This window comes from Anabrus simplex, chromosome 3 (genome assembly GCF_040414725.1).
Source record: "Anabrus simplex isolate iqAnaSimp1 chromosome 3, ASM4041472v1, whole genome shotgun sequence".
Lineage (NCBI taxonomy): Eukaryota > Metazoa > Arthropoda > Insecta > Orthoptera > Tettigoniidae > Anabrus > Anabrus simplex.
The window spans coordinates 312,500,283-312,520,111 of record NC_090267.1 but is presented as its reverse complement, the minus strand read 5'-3'; the positions used below and the strand labels follow the sequence as shown (position 1 = coordinate 312,520,111).

Here is a 19,829-nt window from a genome sequence, read left to right as displayed (position 1 = left end):
TTTCATTTCTTCCAATTTTGGCTTTGAACTGTTTACTGGTTGGTATTTTCTTTATAAACTGAACGAGTTGGCCGTGCGGTTGTGGGCGCGCGCAGCTGTGAGCTAGCATTCGGGTGATAGTGGGTTCGAACCCCACTGTCGGCAGCCCTGTAGATGGATTTCCGTGGTTTCCCGTTTTCACACCAGGCTGTACTTTAATTGAGGCCACGGTCGCTTCCTTCCCTCTCCTAGCCCTTTCCTAACCTATCGTCACCATAAAACCTGTCTGAGTATATATATTTACGATACACTCACTGTCTTTCGTCTTCACTTTGGAAGAAATGAGCAATACAGTTATGTAATTCTCAGATAAGATTATGGTACATGCTGTGTTATACTTGATTTGTGTGTGTGTGTCAATCAAGGCTGAAATAAAGGCGCTAAGATCAGTCAGTCTTCTTAACTCACTCAGTTGAAAAATACTCTTTGTACCAAGGTATACTGTATTTCTGAACCATTTCCTCCTCTGCATTTGGGGCAATCGCCCAGGTGGCAGATTCCCTATCAGTAATTCACTTGCCGGGCTGAAAGGCTCAGACGGTTGAGGCTCTGGCTTTCTGACCCCAAACTTTGCAGGTTCGATCCTGGCTCAGTCCAGTGGTATTTGAAGGTGCTCAAATACGTCAGACTGTTGATAGATTTAATGACACGTAAAAAAGAGTCCTGTGGGACAAAATTTCGGCACCTCTGCGTCACTGAAAACCATCAAAAGTAGTAGTGGGACGTAAAAACAACCTTATTATTATTATTAGTAATTTACCTGGCCTTTCCTTAAATAATTTCAAATAATTTGGAAATTATCAAACATCTCCCTTGCTGAATTATTCCAATCCCAAACTATTCTTCCTATAAAAATATATTTGCCCCAATTTGTCCTTTTTAATTCTAACTTTATCTTCATATTGTGATCTTTCCTACTTGTAACAACACCACTCAGACTTACTCGTCTACTAATGTCATTCCTATCCAGTATTCGGGAGATAGTGGGTTCGAATCTCACTGTCGGCAGCCCTGAAGATGGTTTTCCGTAGTTTTCCATTTTCGCACCAGGCAAATGCTGGAGCTGTACCTTAATTAAGGCCACGGACGCTTCCTTCGCACTACGAGCCCTTTCCTGTCCCATCGTCGCTATAAGACCTTTCTGTGTCGGTGCGACGTAAAGCAACTTGTAAACGGAAAATCATTCCACGCCATCTTCGCTGTCTGGGGACATATTCGGCTCGCCTGTGCAGGTCTTTCTATTTGACACCCGTGGGTGACCTGCTCTTCTGAGTATGAGAAGAATATGAAGATAATGATGTAGGGAGAGGATGAAAAGCAATGTCGTTACATAGCCAAATCCTGTCGAATAACACAAAAGGGTCTGCTCAAGTCTTAACGCCTTCATCCGAATGAGGCCAGTTTCTTTGAAGTTTTGAACCACCATCCTGGTGAATTCTTCGGCTGATCCCCTGTCCTTTGCGATAATAACGGTGTCATCGGCGAAGCCTAGGACCTTTAGTGGCCTTAAAAATGGTACCAGCTCGTAAGCAAATTTGGAAGCTATCATGTTCTCGCAGAGCTTGTTGAGGATGAATCTGTCGCAACATTGTATAGGGTGGATGTTAGGGAAACCTATGCACAATTCCTCTTCATAGACTGATAACACTGGTTTTCTTACAATTCATCTCAGTTCTTGTATCAATCTCTTGCAGTGATGCTGCGATGTTGACGAGCCTTGTAGTTATTAGGAGGTCTTCCGACGTTCTCCTTAACTGGGCATAGTCGATGTTATCGAATGTGTTGTTACTAAGAAGGCAATTGCTGCATCTTTTTTCTGTGCCTATGTGTCTTGTAGAATAGATCGCAGGACTGAAGTGTTACTGAAAATTTCGAGTGAGCGGACGTACGAAATCCGCCAATACTATACTTTAAAAGTATCTGTTGTGAATCTTGAATTATTCAACTGAGCCACAGTAGGTATGTGAACACGTTTCACATACGTGAAAGAGTGAATGAGGAAACCCATCTGGGAAGAGATAAACGACCCTTCAGTTTGTATCATAATCATTAAGATGTTCTAATTAAGATAGATTTGTTGACATCAGATTTTTTACATGTGGAAATCGTCCTACGTTCAACGAAAGTGTACTCTATTACGCGAAATTCTGAAATACATGTTGTTGATGGCATCGATGAAAGTAGCGGCTTAGTTTATGACGGATCTACTTGTTTCATTTTGTTTCTGTGGCCTTGAACAGTAGTCTGTGTAATTTGTGTCCTCGTCCTTTCGTTTGGAGGAAATTACATAAAATTCACCCAGGCTAACGATACTTAATATATTGAGTTGCGTTTATAGAACCGGCAGCGGCAGTGTTCCTCGTTCGTGTGTTTTTGTCATCCTTGACCCGCATCTTCAATTGTGAAGTCCTAGTGTAAAAGCGATAACCGTGTGTGACGGGGTCACGCTTTGATCATGCACTCTATTATGTTGTGTCGCAGTTTTTTGAAAACGTTCGACATTCATGGCCTTCTGAAGTCGCCTCAGCTGAGCTATCAAAGCCTGTCATAGAACATTATCTTGCTCACGCCATGTTTGTAGAATATGCATTTAGAATGTTAAGATTTGATTGGCTTCGGTAAGGATTTTCTTTTTCTGTACCGAGTTAGTTGGCCGTGCGGTTTGGACCGCATAGCTATAATCTATCATTCGCGAGATGATTGGTTTGAATCCCACCGTCAGTAGCCCTGAAGATTTTCCGTGGTTTCCCATTTTCACACCAGGCAAATGCCTTAATAAATGCCACGGCCGCTACCATCCCAATCCTATCACTTTCCCATCTTTGCGTCGCCGAATACCTTCGATGTATTCGTGCGACGTTAAATCAGTAGCAAAAAAAAGTGTTTTTCAGTGTCTACTAATTATTATTAGTCTGTTGAACAGATCCCCTCCTGAAGTCAAGCTTGCGGATATAGGGTTAGTCCCGAAACAAGCTTTTAGTACGGAGAGTGCTTAAAGGGGACCAGTAATTTAGTTACACGTTACAGAATCTTTCCAGTACAAAATTCAGACCCTCCTACATTTTTTAAAGACCAATAGCAGTTGAAGTGACACCAACGGTGACTATTGATGTCCTGATCATAACTATAGGACATCCAGATGTACGTAGAATCCCAAGCACAGGAACATGACATTTCATTTTATATTATATGCATTGACCGCGCCGGATTCCACAGTCGCGGATGCAAATCCCGCAGAAGTCGTCGAATTTTTGAAGTGGGGGAAATAATCAATTCACAGCACTCTAGTCGGCACATTTAAAAAATTTCTAATGGCACAAGTGGTTTCTACCCGACAAAATTACACTAATTAAATGTCAAGCAACAGATAGTCCAATAAAGCTCCGATTTCTCCGGTGTAATGAAACGGAACTTCGAATGAAATGGGCAGCACGCGGACGGCTTAAATGGCTTCAAATCAAAATGTCTGTACACAGTAGTCGAGGATGTATTAGTATTATATTAAATTATTATTTCCTTTAGTGTATCTTCCTTTATCTATGCAATTTATTAATAAAATTACGATAAGAAAATTAAAATGAATACTCGGAGCTGGTCCTGATGAGTAGAATATGAGGTTGCATATATATCATCGCGAGTTCCACAATAGGTACACAGCCACAATACGTCATTGTCCGTGAAGGTATGCGGCTGTATTCTGGATGGGACTGTCGAGTGCTGCCGGGTAGGGGCCGTCCTCTGCATCTTCTGCATTCTTACTTCAAGTCACGCAAACTTGTATATTAATCACAAGGACGAAGATTAACCGTCGCTTGAATTTACCTTGTTCCCATGAGCTGAAGAGGAAAGTGTTCACGTCTCTACGACACTCACGCAGGTTTGAAGAACTTTTGGACTAAAATGGCTACCTCATACAGGTTGCTATATTCGGTAAGTGGTGAGGTGAATAATAATAATAATAATAATAATAATAATAATAATAATAATAATAATAATAATAATAATAATAATAATAATAATAATAATTTTTCAGACATAGAAAATAAAATAAATAAATAACAGTTTCTAAGGAATATCGTAGGACACCAAATTAGCGACAGAAAACCGTTTCTTATTCGCTTGAAACGAAACCAAGAGTTGTATCAAAAATTCAACCGTGGTTAAGAGGAAATCTGAGAATGACTTTCCAAGAATAAATCAAATTAATGGATCCAAAAAGGAGTGTGAACAAGAGCTTCACCATCGAGATGATCAGGAAGACGCGAGTTCAATGGGTAGAAAAAAATTCATATAAATCTAGAAGAGCTTGGGACCGAGATAGGGGACAGTAAAAAAAATCGAGAGAAAATTGCAGAATCGAGGGTTCTGTATGAAGAGAAATTGAGGAGAACATTCTCGGAGGACGAATGAACAAGACTGAGCCAGAGAAAGAAGGAATACTGGTGAAAGAGAGAAGAAAGAGGTGGAGAATGTAAATTGTGTAACTCCAGCTCGTAGTTGACTTGAACTTACCTACGGTAAATAATAATACCATCGAAAGAAGATATAATCGTGGTCTCGGGGAATGTATTATGGTTTGGTTCTTAAGATCGCGGTTTCGAAGACAATGTTCGAATGTTCTTAAAAATCGCGTGGCGTCAAGAAAGGCATCGTCTTAAACCCCACGGCGAAACTAAAATGAGCCTTGGTGATTCCAGCGACCCCAGAAATAATTTTGATAAAAATAATTTTTTAATCAGTGGCCAACCCTCATTCGCTAAATAGTTTGGATCTGAGTCGACGTGAACCGTTATCTGGAGTGAAGATTGTGTTGGTTTTGTTGTCTTTAAATTATGGGGTTTTAGCAATTTGCTAGATAGGTAGATAAGATAGGTCTTTTGGCGACGACGGGATAGGGTCGGGCTAGAAATGGGAAGGAAGCAGTCGTGGCCTTAATTAGGTACAGCCCCAGCATTTTCCTGGTGTGAAAATGGAAAACCACGGAAAACCGTCTTCAGGGCCTCCGAAAGTGGGGTTCGCACCCACTATCTCCCGAATGCAGGCTCACAGCTGCGCGACCCTAACCGCGCGGCCACTTGTTCGGTATGGGTTTTTACAAGTTACAGATTCATTAGTTAGGTTTAGTTGTTTTCACATATCCCCAGAATTTTTCTCTTCGTTCATGGTGTAGAATTAAGTTAATGGTAGAAAGTGAACACTAGAACAATGGAATGTAAGAGAGCTTGTGTATTTTGATAAGAGATGCCACTCACGTGACGTAATAACCTATTCTTGATGAGTTGAGTTCAGAAAATCCTTCTCCCACCACATGGGATACAAAGTGTGCGAACAATGTCTGGCATTATCTGTGTCGGAGTTGACCTCGGTCACTTGCGGAACAAACGGCATGTGGAAAGGCTGGTCGCGTCTTGTCGTGGGCCACACGTCGTCCTCGTGATAATCTGCTCTCACGCACAAACCATGTTCATTCATTTTATTCTTCATCACATCAATGAAGGAAACAATTACACACATCTATTCATGAACACTAACCGAAAAAGTGTCACAATTGGGAAAGAAAGGTTTTCGGAGATCAGGTGTATTGGTGTAGAATGCTACGGATATTCGTTTTAAATCGAACTATTTTTACGGTTTTCGGAGACGACCAGGTGTCGGAATTTTGTCTCACTGGAGTTCTTTTATGCCGGCCTCATGGTGTAGGGGTAGCGTGCCTGCCTCTTACCCGGAGGCCCCGGGTTCGATTCCCGGCCAGGTCAGTGATTTTTACCTGGACCTGAGAGCTGGTTCGAGGTCCACTCAGCCTACGTGATTAGAATTGAGGAGCTATTTGACTGTGAGATAGCGGCCTCGGTCTCGAAAGCCAAGAATAACGGCCGAGAGGATTCTTCGTGCTGACCACACGACACATCGTAATCTGCAGGCCTTCCGGCTGAGCAGCGGTCGCTTGGTAGGCCAAGCCCCTTCAAGGGCTGTAGTGCCATGGGGTTTGGTTTGGTTTGGTTTGATTTGGTTTTGGAGTTATTTTATATGGTGGTAAATCTATCGACACAAGGCTGGTATTTGTACCTGTCAACTCGGCTTCAGAAGCCCAGTATACTTCTGCCTGAGCAACTTAACCCGGCGCTGAGTGGGTTTGCTTCGGTGTTACTTCCATGCAGCTGTTAGACTGCATTCGGACGATGGTGGGTTCGAACCCTATTAGCGGCAGCGCTCGAAATGGTTTCAAATGTTCACAATAGGCAAACTGTGGAGCTGTACCTTAAGGCCACGTCAGCGCTCTTCCCTGTCTTAACCCATTCAGTTCTCACCGTTACGAAAAGACCTGTGTTTCAGGACTTCGTTCGCTAGTATCCGGACGCACAACATGGTTTTATTCAGGATTCTAAGATAGAAGAGAATGTTGGATGCTCGTTCGTCTCCGATAATGTCAGTACCAAAATCTCGCTTCATAGTGTCTCTAACGTGTATACTACGGAGCTCTTCGCTGTCATAGAAGCTTTGCAGTTAGCGCTGAACCACGAACGAGGCCACTTTTTCATGTGTACAGACTCGTTAATATTCTGCAGTCTATTGCTACATTTTCTCGCAACATCCACTGGTACAGCAGATTGATAACCTAACCAGGTTGTGCGATGCTGACACCAGGATCGCCTTCGCGTCACTTCCAAGCCTCGTGGGGATTCCAGGGAGCGAACTTGCGGATCAAGCATGGTACCTTTACCACCTAGACCTATGAACGTATCTGCTACGGATATTTCTCAGCTACGTCGAACCATCTTGGCGTCCTGGGAATCGGAGTGGCTAGCTATCCGAACTCCCAACAAGATTAGAGCAATTTAGAAGTAAGAAGACAATTGCCGTGTGGCGGTCCTTTTTTCGGCCTTCACGGAGGGATTCCGTAGTTATGTGTAGGCTGAGGATAGGTCACGGAAGATCTACGCACTTGAACCTACTGAAGAGGGAAGACCCTTTGTGGTGCTTAATTCACTGTGGCACACCTCTTCACAGAAAGTGTCGCTCTCTCTGACCTAAGACGGAATCTCGGCCTGCAGGAAACATTCATGACGAAACTACTGCTGTTATGTGTTTGGTGGATTCATTAAGTACATATAAATTTCAAGTGTTCTGTCACTCAGAGAACTTAGGTTTGTGTCCATTTTGGCTTCAAAATTCATTTTCAAATTTAGCCGTCGAATAAATAGTTTTATTACCGAGATCGATAGCTGCAGTCGCTTAAGTGCGGCCAGTATCCAGTAATCGGGAGATAGTGGGTTCGAGCCCCACTGTCGGCAGCCCTGAATATGGTTTTCCGTGGTTTCCCACTTTCACACCAGGCAAATGCCGGGGCTGTACCTTAATTAAGGCCACGGCTGCTTCCTTCCAATTCCTAGGCCTTTCCTATCCCATCGTCGCCATAAGACATATCTGTGTCGGTGCGACGTAAAGCAAAATAGCAAAAAAAAATTTATTTTATTTTTTTCACTTAGTTTGTTCAGAAAGGATTGCTACCTAGTTGCAGCTCCTCTTAAAACAAAGATCACCACCACCACTAAGCCTAGTCGGCGTTGAATTTTATTTTAACCCTTTAAGAAGTAAGTTTAAGACGTGTCTATTCAGTGAAACTCATTTCTATATAGGCCTAAATGAACGTCAAAAATACATGGAACAGTATGTACATTCTGCATTTAGGCAAGAAAAGAGAAGGGTGTGTGGCGTCACTCACAAATCGTTTTAATCAATATCTAGCTCATCATTCAAAATATTTCATATTCGTTGAGCGAATGGCACTTGTATCAGAATAGTCGAGTGGTATTGTCACTGACTTCTCAACGAGGTGGCTGCAGTTCGAATTCCTGCCAAAGCAAACGAAATCTTTGAAATGAAAATCTCGTATCTGTGGCTCGGGTTCCACTTAAAATTGGGAGTCCCGTGGCTATGAGCACGATATTAGCAGTCTAGATTTCTAGAACGACAGGCTTACTTGCATCTCTCTCTCTCTCACTCACACACACACACACACACACACACACACACACACACACACACACACACACACACACACGTTTTACGCAGCAAAACAACACAGTCTGCCACACTTAATTTTTAAGCAATGCAGATATCTTCATCAATAATAGTCATCCCCATGATGTACAGATAGCGAGTCTGCTTCTTACCTGACGGCTGTGGGTTTGCTTCCCGACAGTGGGATTCGAACCAACTATCTCCCGAATGCAAGCTCACAGCTGCGCAACACTAACCGCACAGCCAACTCGCTCGGTGCCATTCATTTAACGTCCCTTCCGAGCCGATGATATAAAGAGGCGCCAAAGTACCATAATTGAAGATCTGATTGAAAGTACCTGACAATGAAAAGTTTTAAATATTAAGTTTTGAGAAAAAACGAGAGAAAATGTTTACATTTGAATCATTAAAACAATGAAATATTTTTACATAGTATGAAAAGTATGAAAATATACATAGTTTGGCTGAGAAGAATTGGGAGAAAGAAGACAAGCTGCTCGACTATGTGGTATGTTCCGAGCTGTCAGCGGTGAGATGGCGTGGAATGACATTAGTAGACGAATAAGTTTGAGTGGCGTCTTTAAGAAAGATCACAATGCGAAGATGAAGTTGGAATTCAAGAGGACAAATTGAGGAAAATATTCATTTATAGGAAGGGGAGTTAGGGATTGGAATAACTTACCAAGGGAGATGTTCAAGAAATTTCCAATTTCTTTGAAATCATTTAAGAAAAGGCTAGGAAAACAACAGATAGGATGCCACCTGGGCGACTGCCCTAAATGCAGATCAGTATTGACTGATTGACTAAAAGTAAGGTTTAATTTTTGCCATTTAACAGCTTTTATTTCATAGCTTATGTAGAAGTATCAAGAGATGTTAAAAGGAAGTGTCGGATGTGTGTTTCTTGCACTTACCATAAGTTCGTTATCTGTTTACCCTCCAGGGTCGGTTTTTCCTTCGGACTCAGCGAGGGATCGCACCTCTACCGCCTCAAGGGCAGTGTCCTGGAGCTTCAGACTCTGCGTCGGGGGATACAACTGGGGAGGATGACCAGTACATCGCCCAGGCGGCCTCACCTGCTATGCTGAACAGGGGCCTTGCGGGGGGATGGGATGATTGGAAGGGATAGACAAGGAAGAGGGAAGGAGGTGGCCGTGGCCGTAAGTTAGGTACCATCCCGGCATTTGCGTAGAGGAGAAGTGGAAAACCACGGAAAACCACTTCCAGGATGGCTCTCTACTCAGTTGACCTCCCGAGGCTGAGTGGACCCCGTTCCAACCCTCGTACTTTTCAAATTTCGTGACAGAGCCGGAAATCGAACCCGAGTCTCCGGGGGTGGCAGCTAATCACACTAACCACTACACCACAGACTTATCATAAGTTACTTTTGAAATAAAATCCAAATTTATTTTATGAAAATAGCTGAGATTTATTGCAAATTTATGTCTTAACAGTCATATTTATGGAATATTAGGATTAAAATTTGAAATAGAATTTTCCTCCTGTTTCAGTCAACACGAAATATGACACATCACTGTCTGTTCCTTTTTCTTCATTCAATCTTACTCTCCTTATCTTTCATGAAATGCTTCTAGAATGTTCTCTTTTACTTGGAGAACGTTGGTGTGCTTTTTCTCTTACATAGACAACCCGGGGCAACGGTCCTTGCTGTAAAATATTTTTCCAGATACTGTAACCTATGTCTTAAATTTCTTTGCAATTTATCTTCATCTCTTGCTTTTTCTAAAAACATGGATATATTTTTGGGTTGAGGGTTTATGTGGCATTAGCATAAGCAATTTAGCGTCGACAGTTCTGAGTCGACAGAAAACCGATACCGTAACCAGGCAACCAGTGTACGTCCTATGGATGGAAAAAACGACGCCATTTTGGTGGACGGAAAGGCAAGTTTTTAGAAGATGTTCATGTTGGACATATTAGACTTATAAATCTGTAAACAAAGCAATGGCGAATAATTTTAACGGGAATACATTAATAAAAATTCTGAACGCTGCGGGAGGAAGAGAAATTTCCTTCTTTCTTTCTTTCTTTCTTTCTTTCTTTCTTTCTTTCTTTCTTTCTTTCTTTCGGTTTATTGAAACTCTTCATCTCCCCTGTGGGTGGAGTGATAGGATGCATTAATTATCTGTACCCCCTGCATGTTGTAAGAGGCTACTAAGAGGTGAGCAACCAAAGAATCAGTACTCGCTCTCTGAAGCCCCAGAACATGTTATCTTTGATTCTGTTTTTTCGTGTAGCGGAGAAATGCACATACATTATTACCTTTAACAGGTGAAGTCCCAATAATTGTTCCCTATAATGAAAGAAGAAATACATAAGAAAATAAGCCTACACGTTTTATAAATAAGAACTGTAAAGTATAAACAATGACCGAAATGCATACTAGTTGGTAACAAATCTATTTTAATAAAAGTATACTGAAATAAGTAACTTATAATAGAGATTAGAACGTTGTCGTACCTCTGTATCAATATTTGAACTAGACGCAGCAATAGTTCATTCTGCCTCCCTGCCATCTTGTTTAAGACTGAGTGCAAGAAATTTATAATTCCGGTTATTACCTGTGCCTTGCACTCAAAATGAAGAAAGTGAACTTTTGATGCCATCTAATGCCAAGTACAAGAACGAACCGTGGAAAATAGCAATGTTACCCAATACAGAGCTTTCATGGCTACGTTTAGGCTATAACTGAAAAACTCATTTATCTGGTTCTTGCAATCAGGTCTTCAATTTTTCTCTGAAAACGGTTCCTTGATGTTCCAATTAGTCTACTGGTACGGTATGTAGATATTCTTGATCAATGTTCTCGAGGTTTGTGATTGACGCACTGCTTCCTGTAAATTATGGTCTAAACATGAACAATTATCTTGTCAAGTTCTTAACGGGCATTTCCCTTCTTTTACTCCCATGTTTCTACTGCCTAACCTCAGCAGAGTATGAGAATACGGGACTGACTCTTAGATGCGATGTAATTAATAATGTTTAAAATCTGACTACTGCTCCAACCAGCACATTAATGAAATTAGATGGTGATTTGCCGACGGAAATGAAGGTATTAGTCCTAGTTCTTCTGTACAGTGATTGCTGGTCTTAGGCAGGCGATGATGTGTCCTGCGGCTTCAATTACACTCTCGAGCTGGAGCGAGAGCCAATCTTCGAACTTCCTTCCACAGCCGTACCTTCTTGAGGTCACCACATACTTGATCGCTATGAAGAACAGCATCCTCTCTACTCTTACGTGATCGGACGGGGATTGCGGTTATATAGGACCTAACTAACTGCATTAAAATTTTATCGACAACCATTGAAAACCTTTATGTAGTCTTTATTTTGTATATTACCTTCTATTTACAGTAATAGATCTATATTGCAGAGCCTCCGTGGCTTAGGTGGCAGCGTGCTGGCCTCTCACCGCTGGATACCGTGGTTCAAATCCCGGTCACTCCATGTGAGATTTGTGCTGGACAAAGCGGAGGCGGGACAGATTTTTCTTCGGGTACTCTGGTTTTCCCTGTCATCTTTCCTTCCAGCTACACACTCCATTAAGATTTCATTTCATCTGTCAGCCATTTATCATTGTGCGACAGGCTTCGGCAGCCGGCACATTTCGTATCCTCGCCGCTAGATGGGGGGCTTTATTCATTCCATTCCTGACCCGTTCGAATGACTGGAAACAGGCAGTGGATTTTCATTTTTCAGATCTATATTGCAAGGGCGCAGAGGGCTCTATTACGAAATGAGTATGAAAGTTTTGTTATGATAATTTGTTAAATGTATTAGTTTTTCTAAGAAACTGACCTAATATAACAACTAAATAAAATTTTGTACAGATCAGAATGAGAGTCTTCATATAGATGTAGATTATGTCTTTCATTTCGTTCGTGTACTGTGCCCTGCGTAGAATTTCGAGTGCCACACGGGAGTGCATAGTAAGTTCGGCTCCATAACTTAACAACTAAAATGGTTAATGTACGGGTAAAAAGGCGAGGAATTAAAATATTCTTCGAAAGTAGCTTTAATAATTGGTGACGTCATGGCGAGTGATGGGAGCGTCCGCCTTTTTGTGTTGAAATCGAGGTTGTCGCGACGCAGTAAAATTAGTATAGTTCGCTATTCCGGGGTGCTACTGTAACAAGGGGTATCGTAGCATTTGCCTCGTAGAATTCTGTCATACTAGCTACAGTTGGTCAACACAACGTCAATAACTTCGAGACCAGGTCTGTTATAAATTTAAATACACTAGTGTGCTAAATTTGCAAAATGTTCAAATCTTTTCGTCTCATTGGATCAGAATCTACTGTGAATGCGTTCAAGGGAAATCTGTAGAATCGAATAAGCCCAAGAAGTCTCCAGAAGAATATATCAGAGCAGCGGCAGCGCAAGAAGGTGGAGGCATCACTTCAGCGGGACATACAACCCAGCACTCCTACAGCGCGTGTCGATTGGGAGTCTGCTGTAGATGACGAACCAGTCTTTAGGGACCTCTTGCAGACCATCTGACCATCAGCATCTCGCGGAGGAAGCGCTGAAATATTGTTCTTACCTCTACTTTCAGTCTACTTAATTTCTCACAGAAAGACGTATTCCAGGTCACCATGCGGCTGTGCCTCTGATACAGCTCACATGGGAGACTGCCTTCTAGAAAGGTGTACCTCTGAGTCACGTTTGTTGTGGTTACAGTAAAGTAGTACAGTATATTGTTAAATATTAGGAAGCGTGCAGAAAGTGAGAGAGGGGAAAAACTTTCCACCTAACTGCAAGCAAACACATTTTCAGCGGAAATTATCTTGACGGAAGCACTAGTTTACGCACTTACCTAGAAAAAAAATTAAAAGCTTATTTTGTCACTTGGGACCGGATTTCTGTGAACGAAAAAATACCGAAAAGTGCAGGCACTTATGGCCTAAAATTACGTCAAATAATTGTAGTTCCAAAAGGATGTACCACGAGATATTTATCCCTCTTAACTCTATTTCCGGAGCGGAATCGTGATAGCCGAGTGCTACTGCCCCTGGCTTCCCATCAAGGTGGATGCGGTTCGATCTTCGATCAGAGCGTATGGGATTTTTGAAATTAAAGAGGACTATGAGAGACTATGATCACGATGTGAGCAGTCACGTAAAATTACAAGTTTGCTTGCCTGTTTTCTTTTTAATTCTAGAAGTAGAAATGAGACTGGGCTTTTCGAACTAGCGCCATTAAAGGCGAGTGCGCCTAAACGAAATACTATGTAGGCTGCCGGGCTGAGTGGCTCAAACTGTAGTAGCGCTGGCCATTTGAGCTGAAGTTGAGGGGTTCAATCCCGTCCCAGTCCGGTGGTGTTTGCGATTGCTTACATATTCCAGACTCTTGTTGAAAGATTTACCGTTACTTAAACGAACTTTTTCGGGACAAAATTCTGGCCCCTCAGCGTCTCCGAAAACTTTAAGGCAGGTAGTGGGACGTAAAACCAATAACGTTCTTGTTGCTGCTTTAAATAAGTTATAACCACACATATGACCGTAAGAATGTCCGACTCGTTGGCTGAATGGTCAGCGTACTGGCATTCGGTTCAGAGGGCCCCGGGTTCGATTCCCGGCTGGGTCGGGGATTTTAACCTTCATTGGTTAATTCCAAAGACCCGGGGGCTGGGTGTTTGTACTGTCCCCAACATCCCTGCAACTCACACACCGCACATAACACTATCCTCCACCACAATAACACGCAGTTACCTACACATGGCAGATGCCGCCCACCTTCATCGGAGGGTCTGCCTTACAAGGGCTGCACTCGGCTAGAAATAGCCACACGAAATTATTATTATTATTACCGTAAGAATAGTATTTTGCTATAATGGTGGGTATCGAAGCTAATTACTTGCGGAAGTAAGCGACATTGAGTTGTGTATAAACACCCCTTAATCCCACGTATGTCAACAGAGATCATACCCGCTATCTTCAGTACAGAAGATCAACTACTGACTGACTCACTCCGCCACAAGGACACTGACAAGTGTAGGCAAGATATATTTTTCAGTGCGTTTTCGTTTCATTGATGTAATTTACATTAGCTTCTCTAAATGTTAACGGGAGAAAAGGCATAAGTTACATATATTTAAAAAGTAGTGGCAGTGTTTAGATGTTCAGTAAATATTTTCTAGCGCCTAGCGGATTTGTAACGCAATTATTTTCTTTATTCTGTTTCTTATAATGCATTGTGTAAAGTGTTTTGAGGACTTCGAAATGTGGTGTTTCCGTAGGATCATTTACGTTTCGTGGATAGAAAAAGTATTTGTTACCGTCGTAGTGCACAATGTAAATCAAGAGAGATCTCTGATAGAACTACAGTAATTCCGAAATGACGTCTCTCTTGGTAGGGCCACACCTTACGCCATTCTCAGCTGATGGCACTTATCGCGGAAGGGTTAACGGAAAGCGATCTCGAGGACGACCAAGATATACCTATCTTAAGCAAATGCAGGAAGATAACGGTATTGGAAACGACGTGGCAATAAGGGCTGCAAACAATCGTACAGCTTGGCATCATTTTGAGACAACAGACCAGTCTGCGGAGTGAATATTCAATGATGAAGATAATGCATTTATATAGGTGACTGATAAGCAAGCACATTTTGAATCAGGCGATGATGTAAAGCATTATACAAAATGAAATAAGATCAATATTTGTCGACGATGAAGATTTAAACTCCGTGCGCACTTGATCTGCGGTGATCTCATTACTATGTTGAAGTGAAGTGCTGTTTGTTGTCTGCATGATAAACGCATGTAAATATAATGATCGAAATGAGATAAGAGAAACATTTATGAATAAGTAAATGGAATTGAGATCAAAGAAGCTGTCTTGGAAGTTACAAGCGGGCACTTGTTCTGTGTTTTCCTCACCTGCACTTTTTTACTCTTTCGACACGACGTAAAATACGAAATTATTAAATATGCTTTCAAAGCGTTTAATTCCTTGAAGGATAAAATAGACCTGTGTTCTTAAACAGAAAGAAACAGGAATTGATTTAAGTGGGAAACGTGAAATAACAAGTAAGCTTCCGGAGAGTCGTAAAGAATTGCATTGTATATGTAGATACAATAAAATTATGGCATTTATTTGTTATCTTAGAAAATGAAATATTTTGTTTCTCTGGTGCATGTGTTCCAGACTGGTTAAATAAACAACGTCACTGATTGTTGTTCTTTTTCTCTCCTTTGCAGAAACATGTCTTCCAAGCGGAAGTCACCGCCAACGAAACTACAAGAAGGCGGTTCTATCACAACTGAAGAGGACACAACTGCCTTGGCTGCTGTGAGTGTGGGGGCAGTTGGAGGAGGCGGAAGTGACGGTGGTGGTCTCACCGATTTAGACGAAAGTAGCAGTAACAATTTGAGTGATACGGGTGAGGAAGATCAACGTAACGATCTAGTTCAGGTGTCAACTACTTTCTATAAACATTCGGACTCCTCATCGTCTTCTGCGGCGTCTATCAGTGATTTAGAGGACGATTCTGTGACGGAAGCGGTCGAACCTTCGCCTCCTAGTAAAAAGCAGAGGCTAACGTGTGGTCCTGACGCGTTGGTGCCGCCTCCGTCGTCGTTGTTACCAGCTCTGTCCGCCATCCATCTCCAACACGAACAACAGTACCTGGGCCAGCAGCAACAACAGGAAATGGCTGCGGCGATGCCGACTGAGTCACGGAGGCGGCGGAGTTCTTCGGACTGTAGCTCGCCCACTCTCGATATGAAGACGAGTCTACATCACAATAACAATAATAACAACAGTACTACACATAATAATAATAATAGTTGCTCCAGTTCGCACCCCGTGAAGAGGTCCATGGACGATGTGTTAAAGAGACTAACCTCGAAGATGCATATTAGTAATGTTCGTGAAGAGAAGAGGCCGACCCCCGCGAGTACACCCACCGGCAGACACAGCAGGTAAGATAAGCACTAAAACTAACACTAAGCTCACGTGTTAATCCTGACAGCTAGCTGCGGCAACGCAATGGTGGAGAAAAAAAAGGAAATTAGTGAAAACATTGACAGTAGGTTCTGGGACGCATGCGCGCCTGTAACTGCTAGAAGGCGCTCTCTCATATTATTTCGTCTACTAGCAAACGTATCCGTGTTTCGCTACGGTATTCTACCATTTATACGGATTTCTACGTAAATTACTGTACGCGCAGTGAGTAAAATATATTAAATTGCATGTCTCTTAGGGCTATTTGAGAAACACAACAGGGAGGACGCCTTACATTGCTTCCGATGTAAGGTGGAAAATGGGGAAGTTTTGATGATAATGGCAGGCCACATTTCCTACTGCACTTCAAAATCTAGTTCTGGAGTTCCTACTATAACGGCAGGCCCACTTGCTAACTATGATTCACAATACGGATGGAGAGTTTTCATTATAAATAAATGCCCCTTTTTCTAATGACAATCATAATCGAGTTGGAATAATTTGATTATAATCGAGAAATCCAGCGCTATCTAGCGTATAAAGAATCGAGAAACGACAAAACGTCATAGGCCCAAAGTTGAAGATCTCTAAAAATTGAGCGGCGATTGTGTGATCTCTTCTGTGATACGACTTACCGTTTAGCCAGCAATTGTCTGAAACGAAGGTCTGCAAACGTCAATAAAATTGCTTCCACATTTCGATATTTTCCGGGACGAAAAAGTTATAGCCTACATTTGAACAGCTTGGACCTTTTCCTCAAAGGAAACAGTATCCAGGTTTCGGGATTAGCACTCGCATACATTCGGAGTAATTAAGTAAATGAATAATACAGTTAAGAAAGTTGAAAATAATAGAGAATAGGATTATAACTGAGGACAGCCGGATAGGACAAATATATAAATACTTAATGGGTGAAATGAAATTGTGAAGATATGACTTACGGATATAAGAAGGCGGTAACAGGGGAGAATTTAGGCGCAGGGATTCTTAGGTAAACAGATGAGAATATGACTTACGGTGTTATTACTTAAGCCTAAATAACAGGGGAGAAATTTAGCCGCAGGAATTCTTAGATAAACAGATGAGAATATGACTTACGGCGTTATTACTTAAGCCTAAAGAGGCAAGCAGAGGCAAGAAATTAAAGCGGAAAGCAGAAGTAGAAGAAGAATACTGTAAAAATTATAGGAAATGGCAGAAAACACTTTACGGTGTGAAATAATGGGTTACGCTCCGCGGTACTCTTCAAATATTAACAGCCCCCCTTATTGATATTCGAGGACGATTGCAACCTCCAACGGTATTCCGCAAATATCCCGCAGAATGGCAATTTGACGCCTGTCTCACCCAAGGAACAATCACGATTTACAGGAATAATGACGAAAAGGGCATTCTCTACTTCCCTGCTGGTAAGCAGCCATAGACGTTGCCATGGTAACCTGTAGGTTCGTTGTCGGTCTGTCGGTCACTCAATACAGAGCATGAAACCCACGGAAAATAGATAATTTCTCCGTCGTTTGAAGAGTAAGCGAAATTATGTACATAACAAATTCCAGTGTATGGGACACTCATCAGGATTACTTGATTCAAGAACTGGAAAAAGTCCAAAGAAAAGCAGCTCGATTTGTTCTGGATGATTTCCGACAAAAGAGTAGCGTTACAAAAACGTTGCAAAGTTTGGGCTGGGAAGAACTGGGAGAAAGAAGACGAGCTGCTCGACTAAGTGGTATGTCCCGAGCTGTCAGCGAGTAAATGGCGTGGAATGACATTGGTAGACGAGTAAGTTTGAGTGGCTTCTTTAAAAGTAGGAAAGACCACAATATGAAGGTAAAGTTGGAATTCAAGAGGACAAATTGGGGCAGATATTCATTTATAGGAAGGGGAGTTTGGGATTGGAATATCTTACCAAGGGAGATGATCAATAAATTTCCAATCTCATTGAAATCATTTAAGAAAAGGCTTGGAAAACAACAGATCTGCCACCTGGGCGACTGCCCTAAATGCAGAGCAGTATTGATTGATTGATTGATTGATTGATTGATTAATTAATTAATTGATTGATTGATTGATTGACTGATTGATTGAGCGTGAGTTTGCGACCGCGGTATTATTAGGTAAAACTGACGTTGCTTCCACCTTTCATATGCGACCTCCCTTGGTCAGCTCTTGTTGTTTTCTGCCTCCGCCAGTATTAGGTTTGCGAGGCCTGAAGGAATTTTTACGCCCTTCGTTGTTCTTGCCTATATTTTGCCAATACTTTCATTCTTCAAAACGTCGGACTCTTTCATCTTCCTTCAAATTAGATTTTATTAGAGGATGGTTGCCCGGTTGTACTTCCTTTTAAGAAATCACCACCACCACCACCACCACCACCATAATTACACCATCTGTGTTCCTTGTACAGACTTTGCTTCAGATCTGAAGGGGAGATTACGACAAATTGGCAACGAATTAGTCTACAATTGAATTACATAAAGGATGCTACTATACCGCAATCCAACCCAACATTCCGATTAAACCATGTTTCAGCATAATCAACATTAGCAGACAAGAAGTTACAAGCATTATACGAATGAGGCCTGGACATGGATGTTATCGTAGTCACCTCCACCGAATTAAAGTATTGGACTCACCAATGTGCAAATACGATCCTGCATTGTGTTCCAGACTTAAATCATCTAAACCTAGTATGTACAAAATACCACGTAGCGTGGGGAAGTGATGTACTCGAAGATCATAGAGTTAGAAACACCACTACCAACAAGTGTACCAGTATTACTCTCCTAATGCATTCAGCACATCTACGCAATCTAAGCACAATTCCTACAAGGTAGTGACATTACGGGGAGTCGGAAACCAAAAACTTTTATAAAATGACTTTTTCCAAATGTTGCCTCATTCAATTATTTGGACTCTGCTGATTAAAATGGTGTATACTTTATTTTAATACGACGCATGGAAGCATTTTAAAGAATTTTTTTTTTAATCAATGCACAAGTGTCAAATTGGGCAACTTAGACATGTTTCTCTTTTGAAAATATAAATGTCTAGAACCCTTTAATCTAGAAGGCTGTGGATTTTACTGTTCTATTCCTGAATGTTATGCGCAGAGGTTTCCGGCACTGTCAGAACAAACATTTTAGTAGTTTCGATTAAATATAGTTGGATTTTAGGCACTGTTGTGGGTAAATGTGTGAGTGAACATTTTGTTTTACTTTGAAATCATATTCTGAGAAATGACTTTTTTTTTCCACATGTTTGACCCATTATCTCAGAAACTACACTGGATAGGCAGTTCATTGTTTGCAGAGAGTCACCTTGTGCCATGATACAGCTACTGAACCAGATAAAAGCACTTCACATATATAGTTTCTGATTTACATACGTTTTAATGACATTTTTTGTTAAAAATTTGGAACTTATTAAACAAGTTCATAACTTGTACAATCGTTTGCTCCAACCATTCCATCCTGGTTCAGTAGGTATGGAAAGGATAGTACACGTAGTAAAAATATCAAAGCCCTAAACTTAATACTTCCTGAGATAACGGGGCATCTTTTCTGTCAAATTAACATTATCAAGATAGAGCTTTCCGACTCCCCTTAATACAGAAGTTACGTAGTGTATTTCGACAACATATTTTATGCAAAACAAAATACGGATGTGAACCGAAATTTTTTTGTGGAAAAGTCTAACAATTAAGCATTTTATATCTGTATAGCAAGATATATAGGCCTAATGTACAGTTTGTAATTCGTCTAGCGCGTATGTAATCTAGCCGGCTGTGTGGCCATTAGGCC

The 19,829-nt window shown here is 41.5% G+C and overlaps 1 protein-coding gene across 1 annotated transcript in view; it reads left to right on the top strand.

Moving 5' to 3' along the window:
* Nucleotides 1-19,829, top strand: part of Sox102F (transcription factor Sox102F) — a 669,258-nt gene that overhangs the window by 338,870 nt on the left and 310,559 nt on the right. Inside the window, exon 2 of the mRNA XM_067143137.2 lies at nt 15,285-16,007. Coding sequence (XP_066999238.1) covers nt 15,289-16,007 — 719 coding nt within the window. The 5' untranslated portion in view covers nt 15,285-15,288. The remainder of the gene's footprint in view (nt 1-15,284; nt 16,008-19,829) is intronic.